We start from the raw sequence: 21,743 nt of genomic DNA on the forward strand, positions 1-21,743 counted from the left end.
GTCACTTCCACACTCTTATATTTATACTCTCATCCCCCACACAGCACCTTGTATATAATGCATCCAAGTACAACAGCTGCAAAAACTACAACTCCCAGCTTTTACTGCAGCCCTCAGGATGTGCTGGGATTTGAAGTACAAATGAGCAGACGTTGTCCGCTCGGAAACTACAACTCCCAGCATTCTCTGAGAGCATCATAAGTGTAAAGCATTCTGAGAGTTGTAGTTATTGTTATTCTGGGAGTTGTGGTCACACATACATCAGTACAGGATGGGACCAGGTCAGCATGTCGCTTCTGAGGGGTTCTTTATTTGGGTGCCCCCCATGATCAGTTCTATTGATGGTCACAGATACCCCAGTCCCACACTGGGGCCTGCACAGACTACAGTACAGTCCTTCAGTGGGCCCTGGCATCTGTGCTGTAGCGTCCTCCTGAGAAACCAGGACACATGTACTGGATACCCGGTCATACATATGTGTGCGCCTTGCTGGGTTCACACACAGTATATTTCAGGCTGTATTTGGTCCTCAAGTCAGGTCCTCATAGCAACCAAAACCAGGAGTGGATTGAAAACACAGAAAGGCTCTGTTCACACAATGTTGAAATTGAGTGGATGGCCGTCATATAACGGTAAATAACTGCCATTATTTCAATATAACAGCCGTTGTTTTAAAATAACAGCAAAAATTTGCCATTAAATGACGGCCATCCACTCAATTACAACATTATGTGAACAGAGCCTTTCTGTGTTTTCAATCCACTCCTGGTTTTGGTTGCTATACAGCCTCACAAATACAGCCTCAAATATACATAGTGTGAACCCAGCCTAAGGCTATGTTCACACTACGTATATTTGAGGCTGTATGTTTGAGGCTGTATAGCAACCAAAACAAGGAGTGGATTGAAAACACAGAAAGGATCTGTTCACATAATGTTGTAATTGAGTGGATGTCCATCATTTAATGGCAAATATGTGCTGTTATTTTAAAACAACGGCTGTTGTATTGAAATAATGGAAGTTATTTACCGTTATATGGCGGCCATCCACTCAATTTCAACATTGTGTGAACAGAGCCTTTCTGTGTTTTCAATCCACTCCTTGTTTTGGTTGCTATGAGGACCTCACATGAGGACCAAATACAGCCTCAAATATACATAGTGTGAACCCAGCCTTAAGGCAGAAAGGTGGAGAAACTTATAGGTTATGGAGACCCAAACTCATTTTTTGCACAGGGGCCCTTTGCAGTCTGTGTCTGCCCCTGATCATACATATACCTCATTACATACACAGCACTCTACCTGCATGTCTATTATCATACATACACCTCATTACATACACAGCACTCTACCTGCATGTCTATTATCATACATATACCTCATTACATACATAGCACTCTATCTGCATGTGTATTATCATACATACACCTCATTACATACACAGCACTCTACCTGCATGTCTATTATCATACATACACCTCATTACATACACAGCACTCTACCTGCATGTCTATTATCATACATACACCTCATTACATACACAGCACTCTACCTGCATGTCTATCATACATATATCCCAATTACATACACAGCATCACAGCATTTATCTCATTCACTATAGATATAACCAGATTACATACACAATACTTGGCATTTACTGTATATCGGTCATCATATATATAACCAGATTACATATATAATACTCAGCATTCATATAATTTACTATAGATATAACCAGATTACATATATAATACTCGGCATTCATATAATTTACTATAGATATAACCAGATTACATATATAATACTCGGCATTCATATAATTTACTATAGATATAACCAGATTACATATATAATACTTGGCATTCATATAATTTACTATAGATATAACCAGATTACATATACAATACTCGGCATTCATATTATTTACTATAGATATAACCAGATTACATATACAATACTTGACACTCATATTATTCACTATAAATATAACCACTAAAAAATAGACAACTACATTGTCCATTACATACACAGGGCTCTGCCTTCTTTCATGTCATTCTGTTATATTATTCATCATACATATAACAGCACCCCATGTATAGTACAGCACTACATGCATATCAGTTACATACAACCAGATTATATTTAAGCATACATAGAATCACTTTACATACTCAGCACTCTCCCAGCATGCCATGCACCTCTCATTTAACCCTCTCCAATTGCAGCACTCCACCTTCATAGTCATCATACATGTAACACCAGTACATACACAGCAATTTACCTTCATAATCATTTGCCACTTATTTAAAGGGGTTGTCCAGGGTTGGAAAATGATGCCTGCCACATCATGAGGACATTAGTGGTGCTGTTTTTGAAGGATGTGGACAAATTTTAATAGTCTTGGACCACCCCTTTAACCACTCTATATACTGTACACAGCACTCATCCTACATATTATACATCCTATATATAACCACTCTAAATACAAAGCACTCATCGTACATAATATATATATATACACTCTACATACACAGCACTCATCCTACATTATATATATATATATATGCAAAAAAAGGGGTCCGTGGAGCCTCAGTTACGAGTCTCAAACCCTTTTTTTGCATATTTAAATTTTGTATGGGACAATCAATGGAGACTCGTAAATGAGTACTCCATTGGAATTTTTCACTGTTCTCCCTGAGTTCAGTGATTGTTGTGTTTTGTTGATATATATATATATATATATATATATATATATATATATATATATATATATAACTACATACACAGCACTCATCCTACATATTATACATCCTATATATACTGTAACCACTCTACATACACAGCATTCATCCTACATAATATATATATATATATATATATAGAGAGAGAGAGAGAGAGAGAGAGAGAGAGAGAGAGAGAGAGAGAGAGAGAGAGAGAGAGAGAGAGAAAGATGCCTCTCTGTATTTTTTGCATCCTTTGTAATAAATATTTCACCTTTTCCACCTATGCTGGTGTGCTGCGGAATATCTGTGCATATATATATATATATATAACTACATACACAGCACTCATCCTACATATTATACATCATATATATATATATATATATATATATATATATATATATAAAACTACATACACAGCACTCATCCTACATAATATATAAATAACTACTCTACATACACAGCACTCATCCTACATATTATACATCATATATATATATATATATATATATATAACCACATACACAGCACTCATCCTACATATTATACATCCTATATATATCCGCTCCCCTTACAGTATGCAGCAATCTAACTTTTTATCATTAGCTATAAGTGAGCATTCTACTTACACCGCATTCTACTGTCATATTCATCATATATACTGTATACCACAGCATAAACCCCACTCTACCGTACATTTGCGTAAACTATATTGGAGGGCCCATTTCTATTCTTCTCCTCCTCCCTATTACTGTGTGCACCTCCTAATGTAAAAGGATCAGGTGTATGGCACATATCTCTTTTCTTGTTATTCTCCTTTAGTTGTATATATACATGTACTCTACACCCACTATACTGCCTGTATAGATCTTCTTGTGCATTCTCCTTACATTACCCCTATATCCATACCCTGACACTATATAAGTAAGCTGCTTTTGCTAGCATTTAATCCCCTTATACACCACGCTCCATATTCATCATACATGTAGGCTCGGCGCTCACACAGCCCTGTAGCTGTATATTATATCATATATATTTACCATAGTCCTGTGATTTCATTCAGCCTCCATACATTCACCGTCCACCTTCTCCCATTACACACAGTCAGCACTCTGCTGTCCAATCATCCATCATACATACACACGTTTCCTTAACATCACACTTTCTGCAGCATCTATTAGGGCTCCTCGCTCTTATACTAATATACCCGCTCCTGACATCACATCTCATTGTCTCTCTCTTTTTTTTTTGCAGCCTTCTCTGCTGTTCCCCCATTGCTCCCAGTCCACCCACGCATGCAGATCTATCACTGCAGAGACTGACCCTACTACTCCTTCATAGCCTTCCCACTCATCTCACCTTCAGCTATTATGGCCTGGATGGCGGCATCACACAGCTGCGGATGAGATCAGTGACTCTGTATACTGATACAGATGGATATATATATATATATATATATATATATATATATATACTGCCTATAGATGATACAGTATTAGACACCTCTATTCTCACATCCATCCAATTCATTACATTGTGTACTGAAAGCATGTATATACTTTGTGAATACAATTCCATATACTTATGGAGCAGAAGTACAGCAAAACTCAACAGGATACAGGTAAACTCATTGCATTATACCCTATAATTCACCTATAGGACTACATACAGTTTGTATAGGAATCATTGCCATTTTCTATAGAAGTGATTGCTCAGTTATATAGGAGTGATTGCTCAGTTTCTATAGGAGTGATTGCTCAGTTATATAGGAGTCATTGTTCGGTTTCTATAGGAGTCACCGCTAAGTTTATGTAAGAGTCATTGTTCAGTTATATAGGAGTCATTGTTCGGTTCCTATAGCAGTCATCACTCAGTTTATGTAGGAGTCATTGCTCAGTTTCTATAGGAGTCATTGCTTAGTTATATAGGAGTCATTGCTCAGTTTCTATAGGAGTCATTATTCGGTTCCTATAGTAGTCATCACTCAGTTTATATAGGAATCATTGCTCAGTTTATATAGGAATCATTGCTCAGTTTCTATACAAATCATTGTCAGTTTTTATAGGAGTCATTGCTCAGTTTCTATAGGTGTCATCGGTCAGTTTATATAGGAGTCATTGATCAGTTTAAATAGGAGTCATTGATCAGTTTCTATAGGAGTTATCACTCAGTTTATATAGGAATCATTGCTCAGTTTCTATACAAATCATTGTCAGTTTTTATAGGAGTCATTGCTCAGTTTCTATAGGTGTCATCGGTCAGTTTCTATACAAATCATTGTCAGTTTTTATAGGAGTCATTGCTCAGTTTCTATAGGTGTCATCGGTCAGTTTATATAGGAGTCATTGATCAGTTTAAATAGGAGTCATTGCTCAGTTTCTATAGGAGTCATCACTCAGTTTATGTAGGAGTCATTGCTCAGATTCTATAGGAGTCATTGCTCAGTTATATAGGAGTCATTGTTCGGTTCCTATAGCAGTCATCACTCAGTTTATGTAGGAGTCATTGCTCAGTTTCTATAGGAGTCATTGCTTAGTTATATAAGAGTCATTGCTCAGTTTCTATAGGAGTCATTATTTGGTTCCTATAGTAGTCATCACTCAGTTTCTATAGGAGTCATCGCTGAGTTTATGTAGGAGTCATCACTCAGTTTATATAGGAATCATTGCTCAGTTTCTATACGAATCATTGTCAGTTTTTATAGGAATCATTGCTCAGTTTCTATAGGAGTCATTGTCAGTTTATGTAGGAGTCATTGCTCAGATTCTATAAAAATCATTGCTCAGTTTATATAGTAGTCTTTTCTCCTATAGTGCTGACCCCAGTGTCCACCCTATGACTATAAGCAGCACACATTGCATCCTTCCTGATAATGTAGTGCTCTCCCCTCCATGCTGCTGGCTTCCCTCCTTCCCCAGACTGAGACCAGTTCCCTCTTCTCCCTCCATTCCTCCTCTCCCCTTCCCTCCTTCCTCAGGCTGAGACCACTTTCCTCTTCTCCCTCCATTCCTCCTCTCCCCTTCCCTCCTTCCCTAGGCTGAGACCACTTTCCTCCTATCCCTCCATTCCTCCTCTCCCCTTCCCTCCTTCCTCAGGCTGAGACCACTTTCCTCTTCTCCCTCCACTCCTCCTCTCCCCTTCCCTCCTTCCCCGGGCTGAGACCACTTCCCTCTTCTCCCTCCATTCCTCCTCTCCCCTTCCCTCCTTCCCAGGCTGAGACCACTTTCCTCCTATCCCTCCATTCCTCCTCTCCCCTTCCCTCCTCCTGGCTCCCTCCCTTCTCTTCCAGTAAATGTTTCAGCACCACAGACAGCTCATAGCGCACAGCAGCTGTGACACAAGGAAGGAGGGGAAAGGGTCTATGAGTCTCATCTGAGGGGGGACCTGGCCGGGGATGAAAAGGGGGGATTCGTAATAAAGACATATAAGCTTTCTGGATTTTATGTCACTATCTATCTACCTCTAAATACTCGGAAGAGTAAAGAAAAAGAAACCTGGACCTCACATCCATTTTTTTTCTCTTACAAAAAGCAATTAATTCTAAGTAAGGGGGGGGGGGGGGATATATATATATATATATATATATATATATATATATATATATATATATATATATGCTCTAAGGTGCAACAATGCACAATGTTCTTGTTGTTGTAACGCAGTGGTCCAGAAGCTCCTTGGTTAATCTCTTTGGCCCTGAGCTACATCCGCCCCCCTAAAGAGGCCACTACACAGCACCAGCACTAAAGCCTCATGCACACTATGGGGGACATTTATGAAAGGTACGCCAGAGGCGTACGACAGGAAGAATGTGCAGATTCGCTCCTTCTCCCTGGCGTATACCTACCTACCGCAGAGCTTGGGGGGGGGGGGGGGGGGCGAGACAAGGCAGGAAGGAGGCATGGCCTCCTCCCATGCCTCATTTATTATGGCCTCATTCATCATGATGCAAATCTACACCTGCTGGGAGCAGGTGTAGATTTGGTACGCGTCCCAGCCAGATTTGTGCGTCCCGGCCACGTAGGCCTCTTAGCGAATCCTGCCTGGAAAAAGGGGGCGGGGCTTAATATGAGACCAGCGTACTTGTACACCCGTCTTGACTTATACGAACGGTGTGCAACGGAAAGCATTATCGGACCTCCCGAAACAGTTAAAATATTCGCAGTACTGTACTGACACAGCCACGCGGCTGCAGTGATACATGATACAGGGAGGTCCGTGATTCCGGTTTCATAGCACATCTTTCCTGCATGGATCGTATTCACGGAACATGAAAATAAGGCCTAAGCGACCAGGTTAGAAATGCTCCCCTCGCCATGTGGTCTTAGTCACTGACAGTATAGGGCTGTATTGTGGCAATGAAATCACCTTACAGTTCTGCAATCTTAAAGGGGCAAGCGACGCCAAAATTTATCTGAAATCAGTTTCTGCATGGATTTTGGGCTGATATTTTTTCCCATAGCATTATTTAAAGGGAATTTGTCATCAGAAAATGGCCTATTGTTTAAATCAAGCTTTTATGTTTGTTTTTTTTTAAATTTTTGGTGATTTTTCCCTAGTTTTCCATTTTACTATCTATATTCTAAAATATAAAAAAGAATGTTTCACTGCCTGGCCCGATGAGTAAAAAGAAATGTAGGTGATCCATTCCCCTTAAATCTCATCTCTACTACTGTATAAGCTGCTAATTTCTGCCAAGAAAATCCTTAGGGAAAAACTGCTGTATATTATTCTAGAGAATAACCTATAACTACTGTATACTGTATATTATTCTAGGGAATAACCTATAACTACTGTATACTGTATATTATTCTAGAGAATAACCTATAACTACTGTATACTGTATATTATTCTAGAGAATAACCTATAACTATTGTATACTGTATATTATTCTAGGGATCATCCTATAGCTACTGTATACTGTATATTATTCTAGGGAATAACCTATAACTACTGTATACTGTATATTATTCTAGGGAATTACCTGTAACTACTGTATACTGTATATTATTCTAGAGAATAACCTATAACTACTGTATACTGTATATTATTCTAGGGATCATCCTATAGCTACTGTATACTGTATATTATTCTAGAGAATAACCTATAACTACTGTATACTGTATATTATTCTAGAGAATAACCTATAACTACTGTATACTGTATATTATTCTAGGGAATATCCTATAACTACTGTATACTGTATATTATTCTAGGGAATAACCTATAACTACTGTATACTGTATATTATCCTAGAGAATAACCTATAACTATTGTATACTGTATATTATCCTAGAGAATAACCTATAACTACTGTATACTGTATATTATTCTAGAGAATAACCTATAACTACTGTATACTGTATATTATTCTAGGGAATAACCTATAACTACTGTATACTGTATATTATTGTAGGGAATAACCTATAACTACTGTATACTGTATATTATTCTAGGGAATAACCTATAGCTACTGTATACTGTATATTATTCTAGGGATCATCCTATAACTACTGTATACTGTATATTATTCTAGGGAATAACCTATAACTACTGTATACTGTATATTATCCTAGAGAATAACCTATAACTATTGTATACTGTATATTATCCTAGAGAATAACCTATAACTATTGTATAGTATTCTAGAGAATAACCTATATCTACTGTATACTGTATATTATTCTAGGGAATATCCTATAACTACTGTATACTGTATAGTATTCTAGGGAATAACCTATAACTACTGTATACTGTATAGTATTCTAGAGAATAACCTATATCTACTGTATACTGTATATTATTCTAGGGAATAACCTATAACTACTGTATACTCTATAGTATTCTAGAGAATATCCTATAGCTACTGTATACTGTATATTATCCTAGAGAATATCCTATAACTACTGTATACTGTATAGTATTCTAGAGAATAACCTATATCTACTGTATACTGTATATTATTCTAGGGAATAACTTATACCTACTGTATACTGTATATTATTCTAGGGAATATCCTATAACTACTGTATACTGTATAGTATTCTAGAGAATAACCTATATCTACTGTATACTGTATATTATTCTAGGGAATAACTTATACCTACTGTATACTGTATATTATTCTAGGGAATAACCTATAACTACTGTATACTGTATATTATTCTAGGGAATAACCTATAACTACTGTATACTGTATATTATTCTAGGGAATAACCTATAACTACTGTATACTGTATATTATTCTAGGGAATAACCTATAACTACTGTATACTGTATATTATTCTAGGGAATAACCTATAACTACTGTATACTGTATATTATTCTAGAGAATTACTGAGAATTGTCACGTTTTTAATGACATCATTTTGGGGTTTATATAACTTCAATAGGCACTGTCACTAAAAAAAACTTTTGAAATGTCAGAGAGACCACCATCAAAAGTTTTGATCAGTCGGGATCTGAGTGATCAGACCGTGACCAATCAGGTAAGCGAGCCAGGAAACGTCTGTGCCCAGAGCATTTACTCCCGCTTTTTAATCAAGTGACCTAAATGGACTTTCAATGTCAGTCTATGGGTCTGTAGGCCACAGAAAGAGTGGGATGGGACAGGTACTCTTTAAGAATTATATATATATATATATATATATATATATATATATATAATTTTTTTTTTTTTTCCGGGCGGACACTGAGCCAGTGTCACCACTCGGTGACATTCAGTAAGAACACATATGACCAGTCACTAAGGGGTTAACCACCTCCCATTAATTTTAACGGTGAAGCAGTTATAAAACACGTCTTCAAATAGATGCCTCGCCTTATAGCCGCTCGGAAAAAAAAGAGGCCACTTGTCACTTCTTTGGGTCATTTCTACCTGGTCAAGTTGTTTTTCCTTAAACACAACGCTTCTTTGACCGTGTGAGTGTTTTTCGCGGTATTTTTGTCAAAAACAAAGCAAAAAAAACTTTCAGTATTACAAAAAAAAACAAAAAACGGACTACTGTCACATTGTATTAGATCGCCTTTGCATGCTTCCAAATCTCAGCCTCCTCCATATTAGAGTGCTGGTGTAAAAAGGGAGTCACATACTGTACACATGGGAGTCACATACACAAGTGGGAGGTTAGCCATGATCGCCATGATAGCCGGGGGTAACTAGACCTCAGCCCTTCTTACAAATGGCAGTACGTATAATAAGATGACGCGTATACACCTTTTCATAGTTTACATAATAAGCAAAGAATAACAAAAATGAACTAGAGATGAGCGTAACTGGAGCGTGATCGGGTCCGAACATTCAGCATTTGTTTCCTGGTAGCTGAAGAAGTTGGATGCCGCCCTAGGAGTCCTGGAAAACAGACAAGGCTATAGGTCATAGGCTGTGCCCATGTATTCCCGGACTTCCTAGGCTGTTGAACATTCGGACCCGAGCATGCTCCAGTTGCGCTCATTTCTAGTTTTAACCCATTCTCTGTAGCTTATAGTGGTTTTTCATTAATATCAGATAGATTGTGGACCAAATAGCTCTTTGTAGAGGCTTTGTTTTACTAGACACACAAGAAAGCTGCAAACCAAGACTAATATCGTAAGTATACAAATAGAGAAACACTAGTAAGATGGCATCCATAGCACTATAATAGAGGTTTGCACCTTGTGTCCATGGTTCCATGTGAGGGATGCAGCCCATATACCGTTACACCCTCACACCGGTCTTAGCCCAACTACCCCTGGTCCATAGAGAAAAGGACACGGCAAACATTGCTGACGCAACATTATAACTGTGATATAGCACATTATACAGTAACAGTCCCGTTTTTATGAGGAGGGGGTGTCTGGGAGCGTGTACATGGACAGGTGAGCTTTGTTCACCTCATGTTGGTGCTTTATGATGGCCTGTGTTACTTTTGCGCTATGGCTGTGGGGCAGGGGCGGATTAACTTTACCATAGGCCCCGGGCTGTTCACCAAGCCTGGGCCTCCCCAACCCACTGTAACTATGGAAACACTAGCCTGGCGTTCATAGTACAGGATAGATAATGTCATGATGTCCTGATTTGTGCAAAATTGCCATAAAAAAAAACTGTGATTTTTTTGCAAATCATGGCGGAAGTGTAGCCAGGAGACAGTACACCACTGAAAGTATAAGTCTTTTTGGGTGGTCATGGGCCCCCCAGGAGCTCAGGGCCCCAGGCTGATGCCCGAAATGCCCCTATTATAATCCACTACTGTTGTGAGGTAATGTGGTTTAGAGTCAAAGGGGGAGATTTATCAAACATGGTGTAAAGTGACACTGGCTCAGTTGCCCCTAGCAACCAATCAGATTCCACCTTTTATTTTCCAAAGAGTCTGTGAGGAATGAAAGGTGGAATCTGATTGGTTGCTAGAGGCAACTGAGCCAGTTTCACTTTACACCATGTTTGATAAATTTCCCCCAAAGAGCCTATGCTATACAGTTTTGTTGGATGTTCTGGGGTATAGTATGGTGAGGTATGGTATGGTGTATGGTGTGTCCACTCCATATATGCCTGATGTTGTGTTATATAGCTACATCCCACCGGCAGGAACTAGTATAGACTAATATGACTCCCCATTCCAGTCATTTAACCCCTCGGGTGCTACAGTCAATGTGACCATGGCATCTGATAGGTTAGACAGTCGAAGCTTCCTTTGTCACCTGATTTGCTGCCCGGCCTCCTCACAATGCAGTTTAAAAGAAAATGTAAAAAAAAAAAAAAAAAAGGTTTTTACAAACATTGTTTAAGTTTTACAATGCTCACACAGGGAATAAATCCAAAATACAGCTGTAATTTTGAGTGAAAATAAAACAATGTGTGAACAGATGGAAAAAAATGTTACGACTTCTGAAATGTGAAAAGTTTTAAAAATAAGGACACAAAAATTATCTGTGACAACCAAGGATTAATAAAGTGACGGGACAAGTGGGCTTCTACAGTTTCATCAAAATTGCTCCACTCTTAAGTCTTCAGCACGGCAGCTTTGGAGCGGAGTGGATGTGCGGTCCTGGTCTGCTTTCTATATATATATATATATATATATATATATATATATATATATATATATATCTCCTTTTTATGTTTAGTGAAAAGCAAATCCTTTAAAAATTCAGCAAAGTCTCCATTGGTTGAATTTTTAATCTGTAACAGTGTAGTAGGCTCTCAAGAAATGGGTGAAATAATATTATAAATGTAGCTGTAATGATTTCAACAAATATTTAATACTGCAATTCATAAACGGCAATAATCTAGAAGCATAGAAAAATAAAAATACAATGAAATAAAGATACACGTATATATCTGATAAAACGTCCACATGGACAATAAAAATATCCAATAAATGGTGGAAATGTATATATATAAATATACTAAAAAGAGAGCCAAGTGGTGAGCACCGCGCCGGGCCCAGCGCGGTCACCCCACTTTAATAATGGCAGTCCCGAGTCACGGTTTTTAACCTAGGCTCGTATTGTTGTTGAGCCGGTGTACTTGTACTTTAGATAAATAATACTCCTTTTAGAATGAGATCATGCAAGGGAGAATTAAAAGACAAGTAAATGGTGGTGGGATATCCACCTCTCACCCTGCTGGTGATATCATCTGCAGTCAAATGCGGTATTGTGATGGTAATCCGTGAACCAGTCTCTGCAGTCAGCTTGGGAGCCGTGTGATCGCGGTCTAGTGCAACTATGCGTTGACTTGAGTTGTTTGTGGCGTCCGCGTGGATGGAAGCGCGCGCTCCTTCCGGCTGATGTTGTGTAGGGTGCCAGGAAAATGTGGCTCCGGTTCGGGATCTGCGTTTGTAAACTTAGGTATAGTTTCTAGAAGGCTCTGTTATCCTGAATTCCCAGGACTTCTTTCTTATTTTATATTATATGGCATGGTGCTTGTTCCGGTAAAAAGTGATCGTTTATCATGAGCGTATTGTGCTATCTGGGCGTTGAATTTTTAATCTGGCAGATCATTTCTATGTAACGTCATGTACTGTATGTATGTATGTATCTATCTCTCTTTCATCTATCTATCTATCTATCTATCTATCTATCTATCTATCTATCTATCTTTCTATCTCCTATCTATCGATCTATCTATCATCTATCTCCTATCTATCTATCTATCTATCTATCTATCTATCTATCTATCTATCTATCTATCTATCTATCTCCTATCTATCTATCTATCATCTATCTCCTATCTATCTATCTATCTATCTATCTATCTATCTATCTATCTATCTCCTATCTATCTATCTATCTATCTATCTCCTATCTATCTATCTATCTATCTATCTAGAAACATGACAGATTAAGCGGCACAGCTCCTAGAATGCGATGGGTGCCAGTGGTCCAAGTCCTGATCGGGACCGATGCGAATAGTAGAAGATAGTCCACGGCACACGAGGTAAAGGTGAAAAAATTGTAGTGTTTTATTCACAGCAATATCATGTTACAGCACTCCAGTGACGCGACGTTTCAGCAGCCTCGCGCTGCCTTTTTCAAGCGTTGCTTGAAAAAGGCAGCGCGAGGCTGCTGAAACGTCGGATCACTGGAGTGCTGTAACATGATATTGCTGTGAATAAAACACTACAATTTTTTCACCTTTACCTGGTGTGCCGTGGACTATCTTCTACTATCTATCTATCTATCTATCTATCTATCTATCTATCTATCTATCTCCTATCTATCTATGTATCTATCTATCTATCTCCTATCTATCTATCTATCTATCTATCTCCTATCTATCTATCTATCTATCTATCTATCTATCTATCTATCTATCTATCAGCTATGAGTTCTGTCTTCTTCAGGATACGTCAGTATAACATGCTGAATATTGTAGAGTCTTCCTTTTTCTGTATCTATGTTCTGTATGCGGCAGTCATCTCTCTATTCCTCTCCATCACGTTGTCACATTCTCTGTCTCCTTCTTTCTGTGTCTCCCCCCTTATCTTCCCCTGGTTTCCTCTCTTTTCACCTTTCTTTACTGCTCCCTACCTCTATACACTCTTTCTCTCTATCTCTTTGCCTCGCTCTGCCTTTCCCTGTCTCCTTTTCTCCCCCTCTTCCTCCCTGACTTTCTCTCCCCTTCTCATTGGGTGACTCTTTATGTCTCCCTGTTCACTGTCCCTCTCTAAGTCTCTGCTTCTCTCTGATTGGATTGATCCCTCTCTGTCTCCCTCTCATTGGCTCACTCCATATGACTCCCCCTTACTCTCTTTTCTCTCTCTTACATGGGTTGCAGTCTGTGCTTTCCTTTCATTCTCTCTCTGTCTCCATCTCTGCCCGCCCTTCTCTCTCTGTCTCTTCCTCTTGCTCTGTGAGTCTCCCTCCCCGCTCTCTGACTCTCCTACCTCTTTCCCTCACTGTTTCTCTACCCAAATCTCTTTCTGACTTTGTCCTCTCTGACGTTCTATGACTCTTCTTATGTCTCTATCCACAAATTTCCTTTACTTCCTCCGTCCTCTTCCCCCTTCTCTCTGCTTTCTTCCCCATTCCCCTTCCTCTCTTTCTCTTTTATCCTCTCTCTTTCTACTCTCCATGTCTCTTTTTGCTTCCCTCTGTCTCCCCATCTCTCTTCCTCTTATACTCTCTTTCTGTGCATCCACCTGTCTATTTCTGCTTTCTCCTTTTCCTTGCCCCCCCCCCCACACTCTGTATACCTCCATCTCTTTGACTCCCTGTCTCCTTCTCTCATTCTCCCTCTTTCTTTTCATCTACACATTTCTGCCTCCTCTACAATCTCTTAGCCTCTTCCCCCCTCTCTTTCCCCATCTCTGTCTCTGTCTATCTCCCTCTTCCTCCCTTTTTCTCTGTCTCTCCATCTATCTGCCTTTGTCTCTCACTCTTCCTCTCCCCTCTCTCCCTCTCCTCCTCTCCTTTCTCTGTCTCTCCATCTCTCGTTCTCTGCCTCTCTCACGCTTCCTCTCCTCTCTCTCGGTCTTTCTCCCTTGGTCACATTGTCTCTTTCCCTCTTTCTGCTTCGGTCTCACTCTACCTCTCCCCTCCTTCTTGGTCTATCCATTTCTCTGCCTCGGTCTCTCTGTCTCTCAATTTCTTTGCCTTCGTCTCTCTTCCTATCCTCTCTCTGTCTCTCCATTTCTCTGCCTTGGTCTCTGTCAATCTTCCTCTCTTCTATCTCTCTCTCTCTCTCTCTCTCCCTTGGTCACATTGTCTCTTCTTCCATCTTTTTTTCTCTGTATCTCTCTTTCTGCCTCAGTATCACTCTACCTCTTTTTTCCTCTCTCTGTTTCTCCATATGTCTGCCTCGGTCTTTCTCTCCCTTTCCTTTTTTTGTCTTTCCATCTCTCTGCCTCTCTCTCACTCTTCCCCTCTCTCTCGGTCTCTCTCCCTTGGTCACATTGTCTCTTCTTCCCTCTTTTCGCTCTGTCTCTCCATCTCTCTCTGCTTTGGTCTCTCTCACTCTTCCCCTCTCTCCAGGTCTCTCTACCTTGGACACATCGTCTCTTCTTCCCTCTTTTCTCTCTGTCTCTCCATCTCTCTCTGCCTCGGTCTCTCTCACTCTTTCCCTCTCTCCAGGTCTCTCTCCCTTGGTCACATTGTCTCTTCTTCCCTCTTTTTGCTCTGTCTCTCCATCTCTCTCTGCCTCGGTCTCTTTCACTCTTCCCCTCTCTCCCGGTCTCTCTCCCTTGGACACATCGTCTCTTCTTCCCTCTTTTCTCTCTGTCTCTCCATCTCTTTCTGCCTTGGTCTCACTCTCCATTTCTCTCTGCCTCGGTCTCACTCTTCCTCTCCATCTCTCTCTGCCTCAGTCTCTTTCACTCTTCCCCTCTCTCTGGGTCTCTCTCCCTTGGTCACATTGTCTCTTCTTCCCTCTTTTCACTCTCCATCTCTCTCTGCCTCAGTCTCTCTCACTCTTCCCCTCTCTCAGTCTCTCTCCCTTGGTCACATTGTTTCTTCTTCCCTCTTTTCTCTCTGTCTCTCCATCTCTCTCTGCCTCTGTCTCACTCTCCATCTCTCTCTGCTTCGGTCTCTCTCACTCTTTCCCTCTCTCTCGGTCTCTCTCCCTTGGTCACATTGTCTCTTCTTCCCTCTTTTCGCTCTGTCTCTCCATCTCTCTCTGCCTCGGTCTCACTCTCCATCTCTCTCTGCCTCGCTCTGTCTCTCCATCTTTCTCTGCCTTGGTCTCACTCTCCATCTCTCTCTGCCTCGCTCTGTCTCTCCATCTCTCTCTGCCTCGGTCTCTCTCACTCTTCCCCTCTCTCTCGGTCTCTCTCCCTTGGTCACATCGTCTCTTCTTCCCTCTTTTCGCTCTGTCTCTCCATCTCTCTCTGCCTCAGTCTCTCTCACTCTTCCCCCTCTCTCTCGGTCTCTCTCCCTTGGTCACATCGTCTCTTCTTCCCTCTTTTCGCTCTGTCTCTCCATCTCTCTCTGCCTCAGTCTCTCTCACTCTTCCCCTCTCTCTCGGTCTCTCTCCCTTGGTCACATTGTCTCTTCTTCACTCTTTTCGCTCTGTCTCTCCATCTCTCTCTGCCTCAGTCTCTCTCACTCTTCCCCTCTCTCTCGGTCTCTCTCCCTTGGTCACATTGTCTCTTCTTCCCTCTTTTCGCTCCGTCTATCCCCTTGTGCCTCTCGAGAGCTCACAATCACTGCAGATAAATTTAGCTCAGGAAACAATCTAATAAACATCCGCCCTCCCACACAGAACCGTCGCAGGTAGAAAAGGCTGCTGTGCCTAAAAAACCGGGAGGATGTGTGTCTGAACCTGTCTGGTGACACGGGGCGCTGCACAGCATGGAGCCGCACACAGCTTACACAGCGCTGCCTCTACAAGATGATGTCAATAATGGAGTACAGATAAGAGAGATGAGAGCTAATTCGGACCCCCAGTATAATGTGCACAGGCTGCGTGCGTACGCTCATCAATATGCCGCCTGACACCTGTAAACCTGAGCACACCTTAGTAGACCCGTCCTTCCCCCCTGTTATTATTAGACGCTGATGGATCTATGTCAGTCTAATCGCAGCAGAGTGAATAACGATTAACACAGTTTGTAATTACTGCCAGCTCTGATCTACCGCCCCCCGACATCAATATACCCCCCCGTCGCCACTGCCAGAGAGCCGTGTCACCGCACAGCGGGCCACGACGTGGACCCAGACAGTGCCCATACAGCTAAAGCCTTCACAGACACAGTACACATCATTATACAGGGTATACGATACTGGTATATAGAGATATCTCTCATCATTATACAGTGTATCCAATACTGGTATATAGAGATACTGCTCATCATTATACAGGGTATACGATACTGGTATATAGAGATACAGCTCATCATTATACAGTGTATCCAATACTGGTATATAGAGATACTGCTCATCATTATACAGGGTATACCATACTGGTATATAGAGATACCGCTCATCATTATACAGTGTATACGATACTGGTATATAGAGATACAGCTCATCATTATACAGGGAATACAATACTGGTATATAGAGATACAGCTCATCATTATACAGGGTATACAATACTGGTATCAGCTCATCATTATACAGTGTATACATTATCAGTATATATACCGCTCATCATTATACAGTGTATACATTATCAGTATATATACCGATCATCATTATACAGTGTATACATTATCAGTATACTGTATAGAGATACCGCTCATTATACAGGGTATACAATACTAGTATATAGAGATACCGCTCATCATTATACAGGGTATACAATACTAGTATATAGAGATACCACTCATCATTATACAGGGTATACAATACTGGTATATAGAGATACCGCTAGGGCTGGGCGGTATACCGCAAAAATACCGATACCGTCTCTGGCGTCGGTTAACCGACCTCAACTTGGCCAGGACGGTATCTGCGGTATTTTTGTATTTTTATCTCCTGGTCTGAGCTGTCCGACCTGTCGGAGCTCCAGTCCCGGCTTGTCAGTACCTTCCCCCTGTCAGAGCGTCCCCCAACACACACACACACGTGCGGCCCGGCGTGAGCGCTGCACGTTATGTGCAGGGACACCGGTATCAGAGCGGGAGGTGGAGGAGGAGCAGCAGTAGTGAGAGTGTCTGAGTGCCCCATCCTCCTGCACCCGGCCCGTACAAGCGCCCCCCCGCCTGTTACCAATGCGCCTGCACCCGTCCCAGTATCCCCTCCCGAATCAGTACCGTACGAACGCCCCCGCCCCCGTCCCGTCCGAGCGCCCCCCCCCCCCCCCCCATCAGTCCTGTCCCGTACGAGCGATCTCACACCACACACACACATGACCGGGAAGCGCTGCACCTGTTGTCCTGTGTGTGCAGGGAGGACACGGGCAGGATATGGTGGAGCAGCATTTGGGAGGCTGCCGTACTGTAGTTCCATCAGCATCATTAACAGTACAGTGCTGCAGCTTAGGAGGAATGAATGGGCTGCAGCACACAGCAATGTCTCCTATAAGTTATGTGTGTGGCATCCTGCCTGCTGCAGCCCATTCATTCCTCCTAAGCTGCAGCACTGTACTTCCCATACCTTCATCCCTATGTGCCCCTTATATAGTAATAAAGCCCTAATCGTCCCCCCTATAGTCATACACCCCTATCCACCATCTATCCCTATGTGCCCCCTATATAGTCATACACCCCTATTCACCCCTATGTGCCCCCTATATAGTCATACACCTCTATCCACCCCTATGTGCCCCCTATATAGTCATACACCTCTATCAGCCCCCGTATAGTCATACACCCCTATCCGCCCCCGTATAGTAATACACCCCTATCCGCCCCCGTATAGTAATACACCCCTATCCGCCCCCGTATAGTAATACACCCCTATCAGCCCCCCGTATAGTAATACACCCCTATCAGCCCCCGTTTAGTCATATACTGCTATCAGCCCCCCTGTATAGACTTACACTGCTATCAGCCCCCCGTATAGACATACACTGCTATCAGCCCCCCTGTAGTCATACACCCCTATCCGTCCTCCCTGTATAGTCATACACCCCTGTCCGTCCTCCCTGTATAGTCATACACCCCTATCCCCCCCTGTAGTCATACACTATCAGCCCCCCTGTAGTCATACACCCCTATCCGTCCTCCCTGTATAGTCATACACTATCAGCCCCCCTGTAGTCATACACCCCTATCCGTCCTCCCTGTATAGTCATACACCCCTATCCGTCCTCCCTGTATAGTCATACACTATCAGCCCCCCTGTAGTCATACACCCATCCGTCCCCCCTGTATAGTCATACACTGCTATCAGCCCCCGTATACACATACACCCCTATCTGCCCCCCGTATATCATACACCCGTCCGTCCCCCCTGTATAGTCATACACTGCTATCATTCCCCCTGTAGTCATACACCCCTATCCACCCCCCTGTATATCATACACCCCTGTCCGTGCCCCCTGTATAGTCATACACTATCAGCCCCCCATATAGACATACACTGCTATCAGCCCCCCTGTATAGTAATACACCCCATATCTGCTCCTCCCTTTACAGTCATACACCCCTTTCCCTATGTAACCCCCTGTAGATACACGTCCAGGTCTCTGCTGAGACCCCCTAATAATGACGACATTACTTTTATTTTTTTTTACTTTTTTTAATCAAAATATTGCTCGTTTGGCATAGCAAGTGGGTGTGGTTTGCAAAAAAAGGGGCGTGTCATAATTATCGTTCAATTATCGTTACCGCAGCTACAACCGCGATAAACCGCGATATTGATTTAGGCCAATATCGCCCAGCCCTAGATTCCGCTCATCATTATACAGGGTATACAATACTAGTATATAGAGATACCGCTCATCATTATACAGGGTATACAATACTGGTATATAGAGATACAGCTCATCATTATACAGGTTATACAATACTGGTATATAGAGATACATTATCAGTATATATACCACTCATCATTATACAGAGTGTACACTATGGGGGAGATTTATCAAACATGGTGTAATGTGAAACTGGCTCAGTTGCCCCTAGCAACCAATCAGATTCCACCTTTCATTTTCCAAAGAGTCTGTGAGCAATGAAAGGTGGAATCTGATTGGTTGCTAGGGGCAACTGAGCCAGTTTCACTTTACACCATGTTTGATAAATCTCCCCCTATCAGTATATATACCGCTCATCATTATACAGTGTATACATTATCAGTATCTATACCGCTCATCATTATACATTGTATACATTATCAGTATCTATACCGCTCATCATTATACAGTGTATATATTATCAGTATATATACCGCTCATCATTATACAGTGTATACATTATCAGTATATATACCGCTCATCATTATACAGTGTATACATTATCAGTATCTATACCGCTCATCATTATACAGTGTATACATTATCAGTATATATACCGCTAATCATTATACAGTGTATACATTATCAGAATATATACCTCTCATCATTATAAAGTGTATACATTATCAATATATATACTGTTTACCATTATACAGTGTGTATATTATCAGTATATAGAGATACACTATCAGTATATAGAGTCCCTTGTCCTGTGTGACAGATCTCTCTCGGTAGTCACACCTATCTCCCCTCCTCTCCATCTCTCTTGTTCACAAGCTTCATCTGTTCCTTTGGCTTTGGGTATAATCTCTATGTGGCTAACACCTTAATCTACTTAAAACATCACTCAGCAGGATCAGCCATACATCTATGATTGCCTGTGACAATCCCCTTTTCAGCCGCCCATAATATCCTCCCAAAAAATTAATTAAGACAGCAGAGAAGTTTCCCCAGGCTGATGGCAGACATTGACGTGACAACTTTTCTGCCAACCAAGGCGACTAATGCATCTTCAGATGCAGTTTCATTCAAGTGTATTATGGACTCACTCTGCATCCATATCTGATCCAACCCTAAAATGTAAAAATATCAAGCCTTCCAGTACTTATAAGCTACTGTGTGTCCTGCAGGAAGTGGTTTATTTTTTTCAGTCTGACACAGTGCTCTCTGCTGCCACCTTTGTCCATGTCAGGAACTGCCCAGAGCAGGAGAGGTTTTCTATAGGCATTTACTACTGCTCTGGACAATTCCTGACATAGACAGAGGTAGCAACAGAGAGCGCTGTGTCAGACTGGAAAGAATACACCACTTCCTGTAGGACATACAGCAGCTGATAAGTACTGGAAATGTTTAAATAGAAGTAATTTGCATATCTATATAACTTTCTGACACTAGCCGATCTAAAAACAATTCTCCAGAGTACCACTTTAAATGGTTACTGTTGTTTCAAACAACTTCTCTCTCTATATATTTTTTTGTAAATCACCTAATTTATCAAACATAATTCCTTAATGCAGAAGAAAGGCCCTAAGTTATTGGAGACAAAGCTATGAATTTACCATCAATTTACCCATTTTTTTTTGCATAGAAAAGTAGCAAATTTGCCACTTTTCTTAAAGGGGTTATCCAGCGTTAGAAAGACATGGCCCCTTTCTTCCAGAGACAGCACCGCTCTTATCTCCAGTATGGGTGCAGGTTTTGTAACTTAGTTCCATTACAGGGAATGGAGCTTAACTGCAAACCACACCTGATCCGGAGACAAGAGTGGTGCTGTCTCTGGAAGAAAGCGGCCATGTTTTTCATTGGATAACCCCTTTAAGTTGACATGGCTCACGTTTGTCATTATAAGGTTCTATTTTTCACAGCACAATTAACAACTGACACTTTTTAAAACAAAAAGGTGCAAAAAAAAAAAAAAGGTGCAAAGGTGCTCCAGTCCGGACTGCACTTACATAATACCCTCAAAGGCATGTCATTTGTGAGAAACAGCGTTGATGCGCCAAATTCCTGACAGTCCACGCACCATTTTAATAAATTTGGCGCACAGAAAAGACACTTGTGCCGCTAAAGACATAATATAGACGCAAACACATTTTGAACTACTTTGATAAATTCCCCCCGTAGGTGTTTCCTTTGCCTGCACTCTGCGGCCTGTTGCCTCTTAGGGGAGACCAGTCCAGAACACCGGGACATGGGGAACATGGG

The 21,743-nt window shown here is 41.3% G+C and overlaps 2 protein-coding genes across 3 annotated transcripts in view; both read right to left on the reverse strand.

Moving 5' to 3' along the window:
• The window catches only part of ADGRL1 (adhesion G protein-coupled receptor L1), a 279,116-nt gene that overhangs the window by 153,058 nt on the left and 104,315 nt on the right, over nt 1-21,743 (reverse strand). The gene's annotated exons all lie outside the window — the stretch shown is intronic.
• LOC138784220 (octapeptide-repeat protein T2-like) lies at nt 14,901-15,458 on the reverse strand. Its single transcript, XM_069959729.1, has one exon. It carries the CDS (start codon nt 15,456-15,458, stop codon nt 14,901-14,903), a length of 558 nt encoding a protein of 185 aa, XP_069815830.1.

The sequence above is a fragment of the Dendropsophus ebraccatus genome, chromosome 1 (assembly GCF_027789765.1).
Source record: "Dendropsophus ebraccatus isolate aDenEbr1 chromosome 1, aDenEbr1.pat, whole genome shotgun sequence".
Classification (NCBI taxonomy): Eukaryota; Metazoa; Chordata; class Amphibia; order Anura; family Hylidae; genus Dendropsophus; species Dendropsophus ebraccatus.

Coding starts and splice junctions, on each gene's coding strand:
- LOC138784220 (XM_069959729.1), bottom strand. CDS start 15,458: ATGGAGAGTGAGACCAAGGCAGAAAGAGATGGAGAGACAGAGAGAAAA.